Source organism: Mytilus galloprovincialis, chromosome 9, assembly GCF_965363235.1.
Source record: "Mytilus galloprovincialis chromosome 9, xbMytGall1.hap1.1, whole genome shotgun sequence".
NCBI lineage: Eukaryota > Metazoa > Mollusca > Bivalvia > Mytilida > Mytilidae > Mytilus > Mytilus galloprovincialis.
Window position 1 is genome coordinate 71,855,373 of NC_134846.1, and position 22,235 is coordinate 71,877,607.

The 22,235-nt window shown below is 31.1% G+C and overlaps 1 protein-coding gene and 1 long non-coding RNA gene across 4 annotated transcripts; one reads left to right on the forward strand and one right to left on the reverse strand.

Annotated features, from left to right (window-relative positions):
• Positions 1-2,334: 2,334 nt before the first annotated feature.
• LOC143045849 (uncharacterized) lies at positions 2,335-3,810 on the forward strand. Its single transcript, XR_012969034.1, has 2 exons — positions 2,335-2,453; positions 3,504-3,810. It is a non-coding gene; the product is annotated as an uncharacterized LOC143045849 (long non-coding RNA).
• A 372-nt stretch (positions 3,811-4,182) lies between these two features.
• Positions 4,183-22,107, reverse strand: LOC143045848 (AP-4 complex accessory subunit Tepsin-like). 3 transcript variants are annotated; one of them, XM_076218647.1, is made up of 13 exons: positions 22,061-22,107; positions 20,144-20,252; positions 19,393-19,465; positions 18,446-18,537; positions 17,949-18,042; positions 15,541-15,608; positions 14,913-15,003; positions 12,223-12,294; positions 8,140-8,322; positions 6,665-6,782; positions 5,822-6,011; positions 5,210-5,344; positions 4,183-4,364 (listed from the first exon to the last, which is right to left on the reverse strand). In XM_076218647.1, exons 2-13 carry the CDS (start codon positions 20,168-20,170, stop codon positions 4,284-4,286), a joined length of 1,224 nt encoding a protein of 407 aa, XP_076074762.1. In that variant the 5' UTR covers positions 20,171-20,252; positions 22,061-22,107; the 3' UTR covers positions 4,183-4,283. The 3 variants fall into 3 exon arrangements, with proteins under 3 accessions (XP_076074762.1, XP_076074760.1, XP_076074763.1); XM_076218645.1 differs by having other exon boundaries at positions 8,128-8,322; XM_076218648.1 differs by lacking the exons at positions 18,446-18,537; positions 19,393-19,465; positions 22,061-22,107 and having other exon boundaries at positions 8,128-8,322.
• Positions 22,108-22,235: the final 128 nt, after the last annotated feature.

The window sequence follows — 22,235 nt, forward strand, 5'->3', positions numbered from 1 at the left end:
AATGATGAAACTGGTTTGCCAAACTTGGTTAATTTTTAAAGCAAATAAGACTTACAATAATCAGGTGCACAAACTCCACAGTATGGTTTAGAAAGGTTATTATCTAATCAAAATGATGTACATTTCGTGAAATATGTGTTGTTGGTCAATGATACTAGAATAAACATAAATTCAATATGATACTGTGAAATAAATTTAGACGGATTGCTGATAATGGGAGTTTTTAACAACATTGGCTGGCTATACAGCTCTTGCAACGGTAGAAAAATTGATTTTTCTTGTTCATATTTCTACTTCAGGTAGTAGCTAAGGCAATGATTGAAAAAGGTGAAGGGGGAAGTATTGTCAACATATCTAGTTGTGGAGCACAAGATGCCTTATTCGATCATTCACCATACTGCTCGAGTAAAGCTGCTCTTGACATGTTGACAAAGTGTATGGCCTTGGAACTTGGACCTCATAAGGTAAAATCTCCTTTCAATACCTAGCATTTTTATACCAAATAAAACCCTTGTTCGTTGTACTTACCATTAGGTGTAAACTTTCAGAATAGCTCCCCTCTCTTTAGTATTACCTGGTCCAAAAGGTAAGTCACCCTCATCGCTAGGATGCAAGACATAGGCGTGCTGGCAGCGTCGTAAATACATTTTTAAAGTTTATGATATGGTCTGTTTTTATAAGGGGACCACTAATAGTAAGTCGATGATATTTGGTATATACCATTGCATTAGCATTGGCGCATCTCGTTTTGGTGGAGATGATTTTTTTCCTGCTCCTCATGCATGGTCTGTCGTTGTTGCTGGTTTATCTTTTATCCATTGAATAACATGATGCAATGGCAATGAATTAATGTTTCAAAACGTTGAAACCCAGAAAATTTGTCAATGTCTAGGATGCTTACGATTCTTATTTGGTATATAATGTGTCAAATAGACAATAAAAAGGCATTGACTTGACATATCAACGATATAAGGATGAGGCTTAGAAACGGGGAAATGCGAGGCTTTGCCGAGCTTTTTCCCCGTTTCGGGCCGAATCCTTATATCGTTGATATGTCAAGTCAATGCACTATTATTGTCTTTATACTGCAATCTATAAAAAAAACATGTTCAATTGTTGTTTAATGTGTTAATGTTATTATTTGATTTAAATATTGGGAAACTTCCTCCTTTTATAAAAAGGCCTCATATCCTGCAGGCGGAGAAATATGTACAACACAATGAAATGTACATTACCTGTTGAAACCCGCAATCGATTGTGAACAAATTTGTTTGAGAATGAACTAAAATATCAACAATAAGCACAAAACGTAATGATTTATAGTTTGCAAACCCAAAAAAAATAACAAGTGAAATATGTTTTTTTCTTCTAAAAATTGCAAAAGAAATAATTTTGATTCGTTGTATACTTTGGAAACAAGAACAGGTTGAAGAGGTCGTATGAATAATTAAATAAAGTTTCGGCAATTTCTATTTAAATATTCATGAGGAAGTGTGATATCAGGTCAGTGACTGTATATGACATAGAAAAATACGGTCAATGAAAAACGAGTGCAGTATAAATATATATATATATATACATATATATCCCTTAAAAAGTTTTTGTTTAACTGTAAATTATAGACTTGCATCTCCTACACATGTTAGAGATTTTTTAAGTTTTTGTTTAAATGTGTCAGGCTATGAAGGTTCATTGAAGATAAAATCTGAACAAGAGCTGGAACGCTTTAAAACTGACCAAGTTGTCCCTACATCACTGAAGTCAGTCGGACTCGCAACCATTTCAACTGTTTTGTCCTTTCAGTCACTTTACATTAGTTCAGATGCCGATATTCTGACATTCGTGCAAAAACCTTCTAGCTCTTTTGTCCTGACGTTTCTAACAAGTTGAACTCAATTGTCTTTAAGATATACTGACTGTACTGACAATTGATTACAATTCTGTTAAACTTCTTTCAGTCATCATTGATTTCAGACTAGACGGTGTACATTTTACTGCCTTTTTGCGACTTCAAGCACAGCCAGTTAGGGATAGGGAAAACATACAAAAAGTTAAGTGGTCAAGGCCATGATGATAAAGTTTATTTAAATTTTAATTTCAACTCAAACGTCTGTGTTGACAGGCTAGTGATACAGTAGATGAAATATTTAGACCACCCTGCCACTGAAGCCCTAATAAAGGTTTACAACTGGAATTAAAGCATTGGGAATCATATTTACTCATAACATGGGATTCTTCAATAATTTTGTCAACAGTTTTGCTTTGAGTAACGTATCTTTTTTTTCTCCTCAAAATTTAGGCATTGACTATTGATGTCTTGTTTTCTCTATTTCATATCAGAGTTAACAGCATACTCCCAACAATTGTATTCACAGAATTTGGTAAAAAGGCATGGAGTGATCCTGCTAAATCTGGACTGATGTTAGCTAGGATACCATTAGGCAGATTTGCAGGTAATTTACTAGGTATCAAAAGGTTCAATTTATGTTTACCTCAGCACTTATGGTAAATTTAAGGAAAACTCAACATTTTGTGTAAAAAAATCGACTTTGAAATCAAAAGCATGTTTATGAAAATGCTCTCAGCTAATCCAACTTAAGCAAGAAATTTGATTTGTTAAATACTAAAAAATATGTACATCTACTTATAATTTTTCTTGATATGAAATGAATTTTCACTTTCTATTTTGTGAAAGAGTGGTTGTTATAGCTAAAAATGCTTAATTCGCTTAAGAAAAAAATTCAGATATCAGAAAGTAAACAAGATTTATTAAACTAGTTAAAAGAGGCTCTTTCCCTTACAGGGTCACTAGAACAAAGAACCAAAATCATGCACACAAACAATTTGTGGATTAAGTTTAGCATATCCATAAGATTTAAATTATTATATATATCAGGGCTATACACAATTGTTGTGAAAAATGAACAAAAGAAAATGGCCCCATGTGAAGTAAAATTCAGGGGAAATCGGCCCCACCTCTTTGTCATTCATAGACTTTAGACGGTTGAAGTGTGGACAATTGTCTGGGTTTCCCTGTCAATATTAAGTAAATATAAAAGGACTCATCCAAATTAAAAGTTACAATTAAATTGTCATGAGTGTCCAAATAAAGAAAGAACATTAGTCAACTGATGCCAAACAGCAATATCTCGTATTCTTGAACAGAAATGTCTTTCAAGTTGATAAATATACAATGATACTCATTCTCTAGACATTTCTATGCATAACTTCCACCAGTAAATAACCTGTTATTTTCAAAAAGTGTTAAAGTGACTAAAATCAAATATACCATGTTCAAGTTTTGTACAACAGATGCACATTTTAATAAAAAAAAAAAAGGTTAAAAGGACAAATGAATTACAAAGGTTTTTGACAAATGCAGCTCCTAGGGTAGAAAATCGTAAGATTGGTGATTTGTTTTGACAAATTTGCATCTCAGCTCCACAATCAACTTTATTTAGTGACTGCGAAGAAAGTAGCATTTACCTTTTTTATTTTTCCAGAGATTGATGATATAGTTAACACAGTAATTTTTACTCTAAGTGATAAAAGTGCAATGACTAATGGTGAATGGATCAGGATAGATGGAGGATTCGGGGTACAATAATAGAGTTTATAACTAAAAGAGGAGAAATAGAAGACAACATACATTGAGCAGTTAACCATTACTGATTCATCCATTCAGACAGAAATGCTTTAGTGGTGTCAAACACATAATCAACATGTGAAAAAAAAAATCCTTAGTTTACTTCCAAATATTTCAATTTCAGTCCAGATTCAAGTTTTCATGAATAAAATCATTAGGCAGAAGTAGAATATTATGATAGCAGTTACAACTGTATGGATAAATCATCATGAAAATTACTACATTTGTAATTGAAGAAATTCATCAACTGTAGGAGTTAGTTTAGTATTTCTACGTGTTTTCTTTAGGTTCTAGTTTTTTCTGTAGTAATTATTTTGTTGATACTATTATTACATATTGTAGTATGCTTTTGCATTTTAAAAATGCAATTAGAGCCGCAGTCATAAAGACATGAGATATTGGGCAAATCTTTTTTTACTCTCAATGAAATAGCATTATATGAAGTTATATGTGTTCTTTTGTTAAAATATATATGTAAAGGTTGGGGTACTGGAAATATCAGTTACTCAACTCTACAATAAAAAAGATAAAACATATTGAGCACATTAAAAGATATGATATAACATAAATTTAATAATTTATAATGCAGATAGAATGAACAAGTGACATATGATCTGATCAATATAATTTTGACATACTAGTCTTCCATTAACATTAGCTGTGTATCATCCTTGGGAAGTAATCTTATATTCAACAGCTTTTCAAAACACAATAAAATCTGAAAGACAAAGAAAGAAATTTAAGATATACTTCAGGCTAAGAGAAATCAGACATCTTTTTAAATATTTTGTTTTCTGAAGAAAGAAAATATAAACTGATAATAATTAAACACAAATATCAAATTTAAAGAACAATATTATTAACTTTATCATGTCCCAGCATCACAATTTTACAAACATTCTTTGACCAGCACAAAACTTTCATGCCAATTTCTCAGAATTGGTTTGATTCAAATCTATTCAATATATAGAAATTGTAAAGTACAAGTTGTGTTATTGTTTACCAGATAAATCTAGAAAGATATTTGATAATAAATATGGAGATGCCAATGGTATGAATAAGTACTGCTTTCAAATGAGACTATTATATTATAGTCCCAGCTTTTAAGCTTCCTCTCAAATCTATGTAAACTGAAGACAGCTTCACATGTCATAGAGTATACGTATGGGTCTTTGTTTTTTGTCTGTCATTATAAAGTTCTGTAAGTTGACTTCTAATTTCTTCTTTGAGTTGATGTCTAATTGATGTTTATCCCACTTAAAAATGACCTTGTTAGGCAGTGTGTACTATCAATTATGTATGGTATATATATGTATTTAATGTATCCACACTTAGATATAAATGTATGATATGTTTTGCTATTTACCAGCTTTTATATATTTAAAAATATTCCTCATTAAACAGGTTAAAATTGCTACATTATTTACTGTCACTCTATTATCAATGGTTCTAGGATAGAAAATTTGTAAGACTCTACATTTAAAATTGTAACTTTCACTGCAGACAATTAGATATATAATCAGTATCCCTCCCTTTCCTTACAATATATATCTATGATCATACCTTGTTAGCTTTCGTAGAGGATACTGATGATTCTTCTGTAGAAAGCTGTAGTAATTGGTTCTGACAGGTTTTACAAATGAAATCACAATTAACTAAACCAGTATTGACTAGATACTCTATCAATAAGAGTGATTTCTGAAAAACAAATAAAAAATGGTGGAACAATTTTGAGAAAAAATGACATGTTTCTGTTATTTATTCAATGTTGATTGTGGTCTATGAAATAGTCATGTGATCATCTTCATTATTTTTGGTTACTGAAAACAGGTGAAAGATCCATTACTCTAGTACAACAACTTCAAAATCTTCAAAATGAAAAATGTAGTTACTACTTTTAGAAAAAAGCTATAAAATCTCCCTTTCGGTAGTGAACAAATTGCAGGATATTTGTATACATCACTACATATTTGAAAACAAAATATGCGAAAAACTATTTGGTAAAATAATTAAGTTTCATGAATAGAGATACTGTCAAATATCAGCAACTACAAAAAATAAACAAAACAACAAAACAACAACACACTAATTAGTCCAGGCTGATCTATTCCTTTTATCATCCATGGATAAACCATGAATAACAGATTTGTAAGGGGAGTTTCTTATTTTACTTACCAAAACCACACACTGATTAGTAGATTTGAGTTGTATATTTAACAATTCTATAACTTTTTCACAGTTAAGATTCTGACAAGATGATATAAACTGTCTAATTTCTCCCACAGTCAGTAATGTATCATCACTACTAGCTAACGTTTGTTCTACTAAGTTCTCTTCCTCACACCAACTGTCTGCATGATCAGTTCTGTAATGAAATACAAGCAAATTTTAAAGTGAAAATGCATTACATCAAAGCTTAACTTTAAAGAGGTTTATTTTCACATTTATTGGACCCAAGATGGTGTTTTTTGTTTTTTTTGTTCCCTATTCCTCTTGATTTTAATTTTCTCTGAAGATAAAATAAACCAGACAGGATATTTTGCAATTTACTCTTCATTGTAAAATAAACAAACATCAACTGAGAGAGAAAAAATCTTGTGGATATGTACAACTTCATTTTATACCCTTATTATCTACAAAGTTTTATAAAAAAAAACTGTTGCAGTAGTATATTTAGGTTTTAATTCTAGGTTCAAAGGGGCATTACTACTAGAAAAATTTGAATCATGATTTCTCATTTTCTGTCGAAATGCACATCTTCCTTGTATGTCCTTAATTTGTACAAAGTTTCATGAAATTCTGTTGTATGGTGACAGGAGAGTTTAAAAGAACAGGACTGGACAGACGAACAGACAGACCAAAAACATTATACCCTCTAAACTTTTTCATGGGGTATAATAAAGTATGGATATTATGTTATTTATTGTAGCTAACCACAACTACATAATTTACTAAGATCATCAAATGTATCAAAACAAAATTCATTCATGCCAAATTTTGTTAAAATTGTAAGAATACCCATCAAAAACTGTATCCCCATCTTGACTAGAAACACTGGTTGTCTGGTTACCAGTTTCTTCATCCTCATCATCCCAGCCACCACCCACCTTTCCTGGGATATGCTGGATTGGTTTGACTGTAAAATATATGATAAGTCATCATAAATTAACAAAAAGTGCTGACAGTTTCCTTCAAAGTGGTGGAAATGTGTGGATTAATTTTCATTTCTTGGATGCTTATTACTGAGAAAACTTAATGTTTTTAGTACTTTATAATTTAAAAGTATTTTTAACTGGTAAACAACAACAAAAAAAACAAGAAATCTTGTAAGTGCCAGCAATACACATTGAAAATTTCTTCAAGTAGGACATCACAGGTTTTTTGCAATGAAAGGTTAGGGAAGGGTTGAGAGCTCACACACATTCTGTATGTGCCTGTCCCAAGTTAGAAGCCTGTTGTAAAGTCGTTGTCCTTGGTTCATTCTTTCATGTTTGCTTTTAGTAAATTGTTTTGTTATAAATTAGGCCATTAGTTTTTTTCATTTGAATTGCTTCATGTTTTTCATGCTGCTCCTCCCTTGTATAGATACCTATACAGTAAGGGTTTTTCTCATTATTGAAGGTCGTACAGTTGCCTATAATTGCTTCAATCCACTTCATTTGAACTTTGGTGGATATTTGTCTCATTGGAAATCTTACCAAATATCCTAAATTTAATATCATGAACATTATACCAAGTGGCAAGTGTACATCTTCCACAAACTGGCCAATTTTTCCAAAAAATCAATTGTTTTCCATATATACATCTAGTATGTTTCATCGCAAATATTTTTTAAACTTTTCACGGAAAAAAAGGTCTTGATTGAATATTTTGGATGCCAATATAATGCAATTCACATCATCAAACAAGCAGACAAACCAAATAAATATGACTTGAAGATTTATTTATTGTTATGCTGGATGAGATGGTTTTGTTGACATGATATGAAACGGTAAGTAATGAAAGCTTGGAATATCACCATAACTCCTTGAGGGTAGAAATGCCCTTCACGGTGAAGCATCAAATGGTCATTTTTTGTTACCATTAGCGACAAAATTGGTTAAAATTTTACAGTGATTTGTCAAAATATCCTTTTTGTGATTCGTAAGAGATCTCAAATAATAATGGTTATTGTTATTTTTAGAAAAAAATTAATGTGATTCGTCAAAATCAGTTTATTATCGTCTGAAAGAAAGTGTATATTTATCGTCATGCATAAAAAATTACCGTTAACATCATTTGGCAAAAATTTTTACCATTATTCGTCATGAAGTTACCCCATTATGACCCTCATCCTTTCTAGGCAGAAAAAATCTGACCAAATAAAATTTTAGTAGTTTAAGGCATCAGACTAGTGGCTAATGGTTCAGACTGCCTTTACAACAAAGTAAGCTTCTGAGGATTGTAATAGTATAAAGGGATTTGATAGAAGACATACTGACCTTGTTTCTCACCTTCATGACTTTTGACTTCTTTTTCTTTTTGTTGTGGTGCTGCCATTTCATCGTACACCACAGGAAGCGGTGGTGGTTTGTAATCACCGTATGACTCGATAGAAGATAAAATGGCTGCTTGTTGCTCTTTGGTTCTGTCTTGAAATCCAGTGGCAAATTTAGTTAATTTGTTCATAAAACTACCTACAAGTATCAGTGTAAATATATATGTATATTAAGTGTACATAAATAGTTTGGGATGGTGAACATAGAGGGAAGAACTGTTCTATAGAAAATGTGGTGCTTTTTAAAGGCTATATCTAGTAATATAAAAAAGAAGATGTGGTATGATTGCCAATGAGACAACTATCCACAAAAGACCAACACAAACATTAACAATCATAGGTCACCGTACGGCCTTCTACAATGAGAAAAGCCCATACCGCATATAGTCAGCTATAAAAGGCCCCGATAAGACAATGTAAAACAATTCAAACGAGAAAACTAACGGCCTTATTTATGTAAAAAAATGAACGAAAAACAAATATGTAACACATAAACAAACGACAACCACTGAATTACAGGCTCCTGACTTGGGACAGGCACATACATAAATAATGTGGCGGGGTCAAACATGTTAGCGGGATCCCAACCCTCCCCCTAACCTGGGACAGTGGTATAACAGTACAACATAAGAACGAACTATAAAAATCAGTTGAAAAAGGCTTAACTCATCAGATAGACAAAAAATACAAGTGGACATGGCCGGGTACTTATACATCCCGACACAAAAAGACACAATGAACAGATCTGAGAGTACTCGCAGTTATCTGACAGCTAGTTCAAAGTCATTAACAACTAATAAAAAAATCATGCCTCTAAGACTAAACACTCAATCCGTACACATCCAACATACAATGGATTTAGTGTAAAGGCGTCATAAACAGCCAGAGAAAAACATGACCTTGTGCAATGCCAAGATACAGGTATCGACAGATTGTAGATCCATAAAAATGTATATGTATATAACATACTAGTAATATTTAGTTAGCTTTTAATCTACTGATAACAAAGTCAATATTTATACCAATAAAAACAATATTCAATGATCTTATTACAGAGTTGAATAGGTAACCCAAGTCATTTAGATATCTAAATATCCTAATTGCTACACCAACAACAAATATTCAAATATACAGTAAGTGCCTTCAACTTAAACATTCACTATTTTTTTTTTTAATAATTACCGTAGATTCATTTATTCTCGTGGGTACCAATTTTCGTGGACTAAAGGAAAATTTCATGTTTATGGATATTTTATTTCAAGGTTTTGACAAAATCTGCATACAAACCAATAAGAAATTTGTCATTCAGTGAATATCTAATTTTGTGTTCATCTATACCTATGAAATCCGCGAAAATTGGTATTCAACGAATAATATAAAATAGGCATACATAAAATGTAAACTATTTTTTTTTAAATTTAGTATATTTTAAATAATAAATAAATGTTTCATCATTTATACAGAAGAAACCCACAAATCAGTAATATTTGTTCATTTGAGGTTCTGCGTTAATTAACATTTATACTAGTAACATGTATATTTGGTATAGCATTTTTACTTCCCAATCTAGATAGCCTTTGGAAGTATCATATTGTTTCAATATCCATTAGTTAGCAACTAAGTCACATCATCGGACCTACATTTTGCCATCAAGTTCAAGCACCATATTTATTCATGTACCATATACCACCTATCAGAACTAGACAGTGACATGATTGCTTTAATTTAGCACTGTTGTACACTAAAGTCAATTTTCCATATGCAATCATGTATTCCACATTAAAGCCAACAATATTTAAAACAAACAAACTTTATACTTCAGTATGTGTTTGTCTTGTATCATGTGTTGTTCAAAGAAACCTGGAGCAGTGTCAACGAAGCTCTCCTAGGACTAAGACATGTCTTAGGATGGTCTTAGGACACGTCTTAGTCCTAAGTCGGGTTAACGAAAGTCTCCTAAAATAAGATACGTCCTAAATTTGGTCCTAAAGTTAGGATATACAATAAGGTGTCTTAGAATAGTCATAAAGGTTACATTGTCCTAAAACATAATAAAAATAACAAATATGGCATAAACTCAATACTTAAAATACTAATACAATATTAAACTATCATTAGATAAAATTAATAAAAAATAAATATTGTTTAATGTTTGTTAAAGATTTAATTGTATTATAATAAATTATTTCGTGCTGCCTTTTTTGAAGCCTAAACAATACTATCAGCATAAGCAACACTCATATTTTAAATAATTCAAATATGGGAAAAAGTTTACTTCTTTTTTTACTTAATTCTGATTCGATACATGTAATGAAATCGAGTGGACCTAAGGACAAAACTAGTTGATGTACTAAAATTGCAGCACGAATACCACAAACTTTTGTGACCATTTAATTTTGTTTTCATATTAGATTCATTTACAATGTATATCTTTTATCATATTTAATAAAGTATTTATTAGTATTCCGTAAAAACTAACTTTTATTTTGCGTTAATTTGTTTTCTATATAAGAGTCATCATACCTCTCTTTACATATAGGTTCTAAAATATAATTTAATCTATGTCATACAAATCTCTACATATATTTTCAATTAAATAAATGTGTTAGGATGGTCCTAGGACCATCGTAGTTAGGACTGTCCTAAGACAGCTTTGTTTTACATCCTAAGACATGTCTCAGACACGTCCTAAGACCATCCTAAATAATGTCCTAAGACATATCTTAGGACATATCCTACGATACTTTCATTGACACGGCCCCTGAATCTAATCTTAGATAGAGAAAATTATATTTATTAGTCTGGCTTCTTCATAATTTGATGCTAATTGTTGAAACCCAGGAGCTTCTGAGCTTCCCCATGGACCTTCTACCAGGGCAACCGTAATTACGCCTTATGTTCTTAAAATCCTGGCCTAGGACTATTGAAATGTTTAGTAACGGTTATACCGTATGATTTGGAATATCTCGTTATTGGTCTTCTGCTGTTAAGATCCATCCAATCATTTTAACACACCATAGACAATTAATGGAGGAAGTTCGGCATTAAAAAATGTTAAACCCTGACACTTTAACTATAAAATATACATGCTCCAAGTCTAGAACTGTAACATTAGTGCATTACATATTTATTTTATGTTTTTGGCAAAAATAAGGTCCAAAATTTTTTCATTCTCCGCCCCCTCTTTCAAATATCCTTGAAACGCCCCTAAACCTACATAGACAACAGACTGACCGAACTTAAGGATAGACTACAGCAAGGACAGATCAACGTATATGACTACACTGATGCCGTATCCCACCTACTTCAACTAGGATGAAGATCTACTGAACATTCCTTTAGTGTGTGCTATGGATCTTTCTGTGCTATGTTTTTTAACCCTTGTGCTTTGCTTTTGTTTATATATATATATATAAAAAAAATATTAGGATTATATATTATGTGAATTTTGTTCTGTTCAGTCTTTGTGTAGTAAAACGTATTCAACTTATATTTTGTCTTATTTGGATCATTTCGGGTCAGAAGAACAGGAAAAAATTAATGAAGAGGATCTATTACACAAAAAAGCTCAATCTCATTGGCAAATCTCTTCATTAATAAAATTGCAACTGATATTTTTCGATCCAATTCACATTTTAATTAACGGTTAACAAACTTAAAAATACTTTCAAATGATTTACATTACATTAACTAAATGTCAGTTGCACATTTTAACATGCTATGCTAAATAATAATACAGAAAATATAATCCAGGTATTATTTTCAGTCTTATTTTTCACCTTTCATTCAACCCAAACTCTAATTGAAAAACCCTTTGTTCTTGATTACCTTTGATCTCATCTATCCAACTTTTTTTTTTAACCTGTATTACCTATAATTTTAAAAAGTTGGATAAATGAGAATGAACCGATGCAATATACTCTGTGATTATTTTATAGAAAATTTATCTTAATTCATATATTTTGTTTTTAACTATACATGTACAACCAAAAAATATTTTTCTTACATATATAAAGGATGCATATTTTTCTTAACTTACTTTTTGTTTTGGTTGGGGAGTTTCCAAATCCTTGCATGCTTCCTTTTGGACTTACATTAGCATTACCAAGACCTGAAAGTTTTTGTTACAACATATATTCTTAGTAACTACATACATCATCATGATAGCTTTGTGTATTACTGATCATTACCTCTGTGATAATATAGTAATATAGTAAAAAATGTATCATTACATTTTGTTTGCTTTTAAAACCAGGTGCTCCGCAGGGCGCAGCTTTATACGACCGCAGAGGTCGAACCCTGAACAGTTGGGGCAAGTATGGACAAAACATTCAAGCGTGATACAGCTCTGAATTTGGATTGTGATCAAATTTTTGACAATACATGGGTTTTTTTTACACAAAACAAATGTCAAGATTTTACAAATCAATTAAAGATTTCTTCTTCAAACTTTTTAAATCTAAAATTAAATAGTTGACACAGCATAGGTTTCTGACACAGAATGAATGTGGTCTAATGAACTTAAAAGTTTTTTTTTGCCTTTGAGCAATTCACTATGCTGTTGAATATTAATCCTCTCAAAAAAATGTTTGAAGAAATTTTCTTTTTATTTATGAAATCTGAAATGAGAAAAATTTAAACCCCCCCTTTTTTTTCACATCCCCGTTTCCCTTTTTCCAAAACTGATATCAATTCAAATTTCTAATGGAGTTTGCAACAATAACTACTCTTTTAAATACATCATAAAATATCAAAATGTAAAATAAAGTGCTTGTTATCACTGAATGGTAAAGATTGTTTGGTAGTAAAAGTGAATATACATTGTTTAGTGTATAAAACAATAAAAAAAACTTCATCAGAAACATTTTATATTGGCAAATTTCCAATGAAGTTATTTACATAAAGTTATTGGCAAATAAAAATAGAAAATGACATCATAGTCATGTCTGGCAAATGTCCAACATACACTATCTAAAAACATTTTAGATAAGATAAGGAAAAAAAGCTTCATCAGCAACATTTTATATTGGCAAATTTCCAATAAAGTTATTTACATAAAGTTATTGGCAAATAAAAATAGAAAATGACATCATAGTCATGTCTGGCAAATTTCCAACATATATTATCAACTACTATTCTATACAAAGAAAGATAACTCCAATTGAAAATTAATTGCTATTGCACAATATTGTGCAATTAGATATTTCTTGCTATTGTGCAATACTGTGCAATTGAAAATTTCTTGCTATTGCACAATACTTGATATGGAATCCTGATTTGGACCAACTTGAAAACTGGGCCCATAATAAAAAATCAAAGTACATCTTTAGATAAAGCATATCAAATAAGCCCAAGAATTTAATTTTTGTTGAAATCAAACCAAAAAAAAAATTTTGGACCCTTTGGACCTTAATGTAGACCAATTTGAAAACTGGACCAAAAATTGAGAATCTACATACACAGTTAGATTTGGCATATCAAAGAACCCATTTATTCAATTTTTGATGAAATCAAACAAAGTTTAATTTTGGACCCCCATTTGGACCAACTTGAAAACTAGGCCAATAATTAAAAATCTAAGTACATTTTTAAATTCAGCATATCAAAGAACCCCAAGGATTCAATTTTTGTTAAAATCAAACTAGGTTTAATTTTGGACCCTTTGGACCTTAATGTAGACCAATTTGAAAACGGGACCAAAAATTAAGAATCTACATATATAGTTAGATTCGGCATATCAAAGAACCCCAATTATTCAATTTTTGATGAAATCACACAAAGTTCAATTTTGGACCCTTTGGGCCCCTTATTCCTAAACTGTTAGGACCAAAACTCCCAAAATCAAACCCAACCTTCCTTTTATGGTCATAAACCTTGTGTTTAAATTTCATAGATTTCTATTTACTTATACTAAAGTTATTGTGCGAAAACCAAGAATAATGTTTATTTGGGCCCCTTTTTGGCCCCTAATTCATAAACTGTTGTGACCTCGACTCCAAAAATCAATCCCAACCTTCCTTTTGTAGTCATAAACCTTGTGTTAAAATTTCATTGATTTCTATTTACTTATACTAAAGTTATTGTGCGAAAACCAAGAATAATGCTTATTTGGGCCCTTTTTTGGCCCTTAATTCCTAAACTGTTGGAACCAAAACTCCCAAAATCAATCCCAACCTTCCTTTTGTGGTCATAAACCTTGTGTCAAAATTTCATAGATTTCTATTCACTTAAACTAAAGTTATCGTGCGAAAACCAAGAAAATGCTTATTTGGGCCCTTTTTGGCCCCTAATTCCTAAAATGTTGAAACCAAAACTCCCAAAATCAATCCCAACCTTCCTTTTGTGGTCATAAACCTTGTGTTAAAATTTCATTAATTTCTATTCACTTTTACTAAAGTTAGAGTGCGAAAACTAAAAGTATTCGGACGACGACGACGCAGACGACGACGCCAACGTGATAGCAATATACGACCAAAAAATTAAAATTTTTGCGGTCGTATAAAAATAATTCAAATATAGTCTTTGTAACTTGGAATGAAGAAGCTGTATAGGATATACATAAATGAGATAGCACAAAATGTCACACATACACAAAAAGAAGACATAAGACTCAAAAGTCATTTACAACACCAGCTTTTGTATGACTGATTTTTACATGATTTTTTTCAATAACATATTTCTTTTGCGAACATGATTAGAGAATTATTGAAATAAGTTTGAAAAAGATACCTGTAATTCTGGACTTGTCTCGTTCTGACCTTTCTTGTTGCTTTTGTGGGCTTTGTTTTACTTCTGTGTCAAATAACAACTGTGATAACTCCTAAAGATAGAAAGCATGTCTGTAGTGATGACTTCAGGGGTTGTCCACATTTATTATATTATTTTGCAACAAAAACCTGTTATAGATTCATTATGTTTGTAAAATTTTTCTTTCATTTTCATGAGAGCAATTTTCGTGGGCCCATACATCCCCAAAACATATTTATATATTCTAATATTGCAAAAAAATGATTGAAATCTTGAATTCATTCTGATTTTTTTGCAAACACTAAATTAACTTAGTTTGCCTCCAACTAAATACTTTGATGTTGAAACATTAACTTTATGAATACTGATCTTTTATAATTTCCTCAGGATAAACATATTATATTAAAATCTTCAATAGATCCTTTCTGTTTTAATCATCACTTGACAAAGACCTTTTTTTGTGAAAACATTCTGTCAATAAGCTGTTTTGTGTGGGTTTTTTATTTTAAGGTCTTGTTTTTACCTTTTTAATCTATGGGACATGTTACATTTTCAAGCAAATGCTATACTACCTTCTGAAGAGTTATCTGTCTGACACTTGTAACAGTACCTGTGCTATCCGTCTAACAGCTTTATTTGGTACATTGCCATGTAGTGGATCTTCTGGACCACTGTATTCTGTAAATTTAAAATCAAACAGTTCTTGATAATCACATGCACATGTGCTAGCTGCTGTTATTCTAAATAAACCAATGGTACATATTTAATTTTATAAAGTAGGACTGCCAATATTATAGTGTAGAGTAATATAATTCATTTCAGCAGTATTTTGAGCTTGCTTTAAGCATGTTAAGTAATTACAAGCATTGTTTGGTACACTAATTATAAACCAGATGCTCCGCAGGGCGCAGCTTTATACGACCGCAGAGGTTGAACCCTGAACGGTTGGGGCAAGTATGGACACAACATTCAAGCTGGATTCAGCTCTAAATTTAGATTGTGATTAAATAGTTGACACAGCATAGGTTTCTGACACAGAATGAATGTGGTCTAATGAACTTAAAAATTTTTTTTTGCCTTTGAGCATTTCACTATGCTGTTGAATATTAATCCTCTCAAAAAAAATTTTGAAGAAATTTTCTTTTTATTTATGAAATTTCAAATTAGAAATATTGAACCCCCCCAATTTTCTTTTCACATCCCCCTTTCCTTTATTCCCAAACCAATATCAATTCAAATTTCTAATGGAGTTTGCAACAATAATTACTCATTTAAATACATCATAAAATATTAAAATGTAAAAAAAGTGCTTGTTATCACTGAATGGTAAAGATTGTTTTAATTTATCAGTTGGTAGTAAAAGTGAATATACATTGTATATTGTATAAAACAATGATTTAAGTTGATTCAACTACTATTCTGGACAAAGAAAGATAACTCCAATTGAAATTTCTTGCTATTGCACAATATTGTACAATTAGATATTTCTTGCTATTGCGCAACACTGTGCAATTGAAAATACTTGCTATTGCACAATACTGTGCAATTGAAGATTTCTTGCTATTGCGCAATACTGTGCAATTGAAATTTTCTTACTATTGCACAATACTGTGCAATTGAAGATTTCTTGTTATTGCTGAGTACTGTGCAATTGAAAATTTCTTACTATTGCACAATACTTAATATAATAATTTTGGATCCTGATTTGGACCAACTTGAAAACTGGGCCCATAATCAAAAATCTAAGTACATGTTTGGATTCAGCATATCAAAGAACCCCAAGAATTCAATTTTTGTTAAAATCAAACTAAGTTTAATTTTGGACCCTTTGGACTTTAATGTAGACCAATTTGAAAACAGGACCAAAAATTAAGAATCTACATACACAGTTAGATTTGGCATATCAAAGAACCCCATTTATTCAATTTTTGATGAAATCAAACAAATTTTAATTTTGGACCCCGATTTGGACCAACTTGAAAACTGGGCCAATAATCAAAAATCTAAGTACATTTTTAGTTTCAGCATATCAAAGAACCCCAAGGATTCAATTTTTGTCAAAATCAAACTAAGTTTAATTTTGGACCCTTTGGACCTTAATGTAGACCAATTTGAAAACAGGACCAAAAATTAAGAATCTACATACACAGTTAGATTCGGCATATCAAAGAACCCCAATTATTCAATTTTTGATGAAATCAAACAAAGTTCAATTTTGGACCCTTTGGGCCCCTTATTCCTAAACTGTTGGGACCAAAACTCCCAAAATCAAACCCAATCTTCCTTTTATGGTCATAAACCTTGTGTTTAAATTTCATAGATTTCTATTTACTTATATATAAATACTAAAGTTATGGTGCCAAAACCAAGAAAAATGCTTATTTGGGCCCCTTTTTGGCCCCTTATTCCTAAACTGTTGGGACCTCAACTCCAAAAATCAATACCAACCTTCCTTTAGCAGTCATAAGGCTTGTGTTTAAATTTCATTGATTTCTATTTACTTAAACTAGAGTTATTGTGCAAAAACCAAGCATAATGCTTATTTGGGCCCTTTTTTGGACCCTAATTCCTAAAATGTTGGGATCAAAACTCCCAAAATCAATCCCAACCTTCCTTTTGTGGTCATAAACCTTGTGTTAAAATTTCATAGATTTCTATTCACTTTTACTAAAGTTAGAGTGCGAAAACTAAAAGTATTCGGACGACGACAACGCCAACGTGATAGCAATATACAACGAAATTTTTTTCAAATTTTGCGGTCGTATAAAAAGAAGATGTGGTATAATTGCAAATGAGACAATTCTCCACAAGAAACTAAATGACACAGAAATTAACAACTATAGGTCACTGTAATGTATGGCCTTCAACAATGAACAAAGCATTCTTCATTTGAACTTGTGCAGTTGTTTCTTTTGGTATCCATCACACTTTTAATCAGATGAGAGCTAGACAAACAGTCACTGCTATGGGGCATCTTCATCCCTAAATCATTAAAATCTCAATATGATCTTTACTTACTTGTAGCTTCTCTGATGCCATGAGAATTCTTCATCAATCCAAGTCTAAATTCTGATGGTCCATTCTCTACTATGAACTTAAGCAATTTCAGCACCTAAACATAAATAAACTAAGGAGCCTCAAAAAGGAAGTATATATTTTCCAAAAATTATTTCATGTACATGACACATTATAGTTAAACAACTAAATATAAATGGAGAATAAAAAAAATTTTATACTGTAAATGCAGATATCATTGTGAGGTTTTTATTCATGTGAATAATGCAAAATGAATGAGTATACCGAAATAATAAAAGCTAACAATCTGATATTGGATACATATACCTGTAGACTGCTTTTCCTGAAATAGCAATAGTTAATCTTCCATTTTTGTCCATTCTTCATAAATTTGCATGCAAAAAACAAATGCATGCAATAATTTCTGAGATTACAAAACTAATTTGTAAAAGTTTTATCTTAAATTGTATTGAATACTGGATTACTTCCCTTGATCTTACCTTAAATTTAACATGACAAGATTGTTTGTTAAGTCTGTCTACCAGAAACTCTAGAGTGCTCTCTCGGTACCCATCAGATTCAAATGTAATCTCTGTTTTTAATGTTAAAGAAAACAATGATAACACTGCTTGTTAAATTGATACATAAACGAACAACATACAAGAACAGTTATTTTATTTTTGCATAATTATAACAAAAATATTGGAATATTTCATACCTGCCAACTTTCCTAAATCCCCATTGGGGTTTTGCGTGCAAGATGGCTGTCATAGTCCTAAAAAACCTTCTAGGAGGCCTTCAAATGCATTTTTATGTTGTTTTTTTGGCTTCTTCATACTTCTATTAGCCTAAAGTCATTGTAAATTAATAGTTTTGTTTAAAATTATGGACAAAATTGCTCTTTCAAAATTTCAACTTGGGAGCCTCCATGGGGGAAATCCCCCACAAATAGTGACAGTTGGCAGGTATGATATTTTATGTTATGATATGTCATGTATTCTATGTAAAAAAAATAAAAGTATTTAAAGAAATTTAGTTCCCTTAATTAGATAAATTTGCCTGTCTTTGTTGATGCTGTTACTGTATTACCTGAGTCAGCCATATTCCTGACAACCAGCACTTTGTTACTGGTGTGATTAAAATTGTTTATTTCAATTATCATTTTTTAATATATATTTTTTTTAATTTATTAAATACTTAATTGCACTTAAAATAAGATTGAAAGTTCCAGTTACAAAATGGTCATGTAGCAATATTTTGTTATTTGACCTCCAAAACTTCTAGATTAATCATTAATGGATGGAGATTATTCCATAAACATACATATTATTACCTAATAAGCAATAATCTAACATTTTAAAACCAAAAAATGTTAAAATCATTAAAAAATAAATATATCTGCATTCAGTAATTTTGGGATAACTTTTATTCACAATATGAAGGATACTGTTGACTTCCTGATATAGATAACCTTGTATAGGGTTGGCATCATCTGAGGTAGCTTTCATCAATATACTTATCTGAAAGCAGTACTCAACTATTAGGTGTGGATATATGTATAAAGCATTTATAAGCAATTTTTTCTAAAAATAGAATTTTAGTTTATATTTAATTTTAGAACACTTTTCATCATCTTTTTGGTTCATTTATATACAAATGTAAATCTTTTCAAAGGATTGTGTTCCACGATTTTTCAACTATGTTTATTGAATCAAGCATTAATGTATGTAATTTTTTTCCTGACAATTTGTACATGTGATATCATTCATTTTAAAGTGTTCACTATAGTCGTACAAATATTTTTTAACAAAGGTGTCACTCAGAATAGACAAGACAGTTGTTTAACATTTGTACAAATATGCCATTTCAAAACATTTAACTGTCACTTTATAGGAGCAGAGATTATTGACCAATATGTTTTTTTTAAATGACAATGATTAAGTAAATAGATTAAATTCTGTAAATTGTAGGCATTTTGAAAAAAAAGTTTTAATTTCAGGCAACTTTGTCTCTAATCAAGGGGAGACAAATGTACAGCAACTTATAAATTTTCTCTAGACCTTCTCTTATGTGCCAAAAAATACCCTTTTTCGTATGTCATACACCATGTACACAGATACACCTTTGTCAAGCACTTAAAAATGTACCATAATATATATTACTTATTTAACTTAAATTAATGAAACATGTACATGTACCTTATTAACAAATGAAACTTTGTCCATGATATTGGCACCGCTTTCACATTACAGAACTGAAGTTTTGTAGAATGTTTCATATCTTCTCCATTCCAAACAATATGAAAATCTGAAGAAGTATGTAACACAAATTTAAATTCTATTAAACAAAGCACTTTTTTTTTTTTTTTAAACTTTTCATAAATATCTTAGAGAAATGAAGGCTTCAGAGCAAATGCAATGTGATTTCCATTATAATAAATAGTGGCAACACTCATAAAAATATTTGATCATCTCTTATTTTCAAAAGTGTCAACGACATTGCTGCATGCATGATCAATATAAACCTATAAGTTTCATAAAATTCTGTCAATGCAATTTTACATAAAATCAATATTTCCAAGGGCATAACGTGACGGTACCCAAATTGCATCTATTTTGACAGTTTTTTCAACTACGTTTTTTTTATGATCAAGACAAACATTTCCATTCTGTGTTTATTTTTTTAGCCGTATGCTTCTTTATTATATAGGTTCATCAATTTGATTTTCAATTCATATGGAATCATAGAAAAATTGGTCTGAACTAACCTCCAAACCATCAATGATTCTGTATATGAGGAGTACCCAAATTGCATCCATGCTTAAATTTGCATCGTCAAAAGTCGAATAACAGAGCTTTTGTTTACTTTTTTCAAATATTTTTAACAATTGAATATTTGTCCATGCTGACTCTTCTTTTTTTAAGAAATGGATACTTGAAACATATTGTATTTGCTAATTTTAAAAAGATGACGTTTTGATGACGTCGCATGGCGACGTTTCAGTATTTTGCTTTTTCAGTAACCACTTCATCTGTTGATAAATACTGTAAACGTTTTGTGTACATTTTTTGTATATCTAAATATATTTACCTACGTTGAAAGACGTGCATACTATCGGATCATTAAAATACAACTTGTTTAGTCTCTAGGAAATCTTGTAAGATTTCCACTGCTATATTTGCTAAATAGGTGCAATTTGGGTACTCATTGCAATTTGGGTACCGTTACGTTATATATATATTATATATATTTCATAAAAATCTGCCAAGAATTATACCCATTACAGTGCTTGTAAGGTAAATTTCCACATTATTGATAATTCCAAGGGGCATAACTCCTTTTAAATTTTTTGATGAGAGCGCTAACAAGACCCACAGGCACTTGGCAGCGATAATACCTCATGGACAGACACCCAGTATTTCTATGTCCCCCAACTAAGTGTTGTTCAGGGGACAATACATTATAATTATAACGTCTTGTAAGGCTATATTTCAATTTTTTGCCTTTCAACTCCAAGACATCATAGTGGGTCTCATTGGGGTCTAAGCGTGACGCGGGATTGCTGATTTTTTTTAAGCGTGACACGTGAAAGTCAAATTATTGTGCCGTGAAAACGTGAAATGAAGTCTAGCAGGTCGCAGGAAATTAGAAAAAAATGAGAATTGCTTACGTACATAGTGTAAGCGGGATACGGGAATCTGACAAAACAATAAGCGGGATACGGGATCAGAACCCCCCAATGAGACCCCATCATAATTATTTGGACTAGATCATGATCGGCTTAAATTATCCTCATGTCCTTCCAAAACAGATCACCCCACATTGTGGTAGGACATTTGTTGTAAACATCTTTGAATGTGCAATTTTGTTATTTAGTAATGTTATAATTTGACCTGGTAGTAGCTTGATTAAGCAAAAGATTTTGATTTATGGCAGAAAATAGACTCTAATTTGAGAATAAAGATATTATCTGTCACAAAAAAGAGAAAGCATTTATATGCTACTGCTGTAATGTTTTATGTTGATATTTGATCAAATAAATTCCTATGATGATCTGATCACCAGAACCAAGGCGGGTATTGAAATTATGAAAACAAATAATATTTACAATATACCTTTTCTTTTGGTTTATGTTCATATTAAATCTTTATCAAACAACCGCTTGATTTAATGGTTTGTTCGAAAACCGTAAGAAATTTATAAGAATGCAAAGCACCACTATTAACCTATTTCGCGTTCTATTTATCGGAGGTTTTTACTTTCAATCCTAAAAGTTTTTTAATCGGATAA

Coding starts and splice junctions, on each gene's coding strand:
- LOC143045848 (XM_076218645.1), bottom strand. CDS start 20,170: ATGGACAAAGTTTCATTTGTTAATAAG. Junction 18,043..18,445: donor CTTGTCATGTTAAATTTAAG/GTAAGATCAAGG, acceptor ATTTATGTTTAG/GTGCTGAAATTGCTTAAGTT. Junction 6,012..6,664: donor GGGGATACAGTTTTTGATGG/GTATTCTTACAA, acceptor ATTTCATTACAG/AACTGATCATGCAGACAGTT.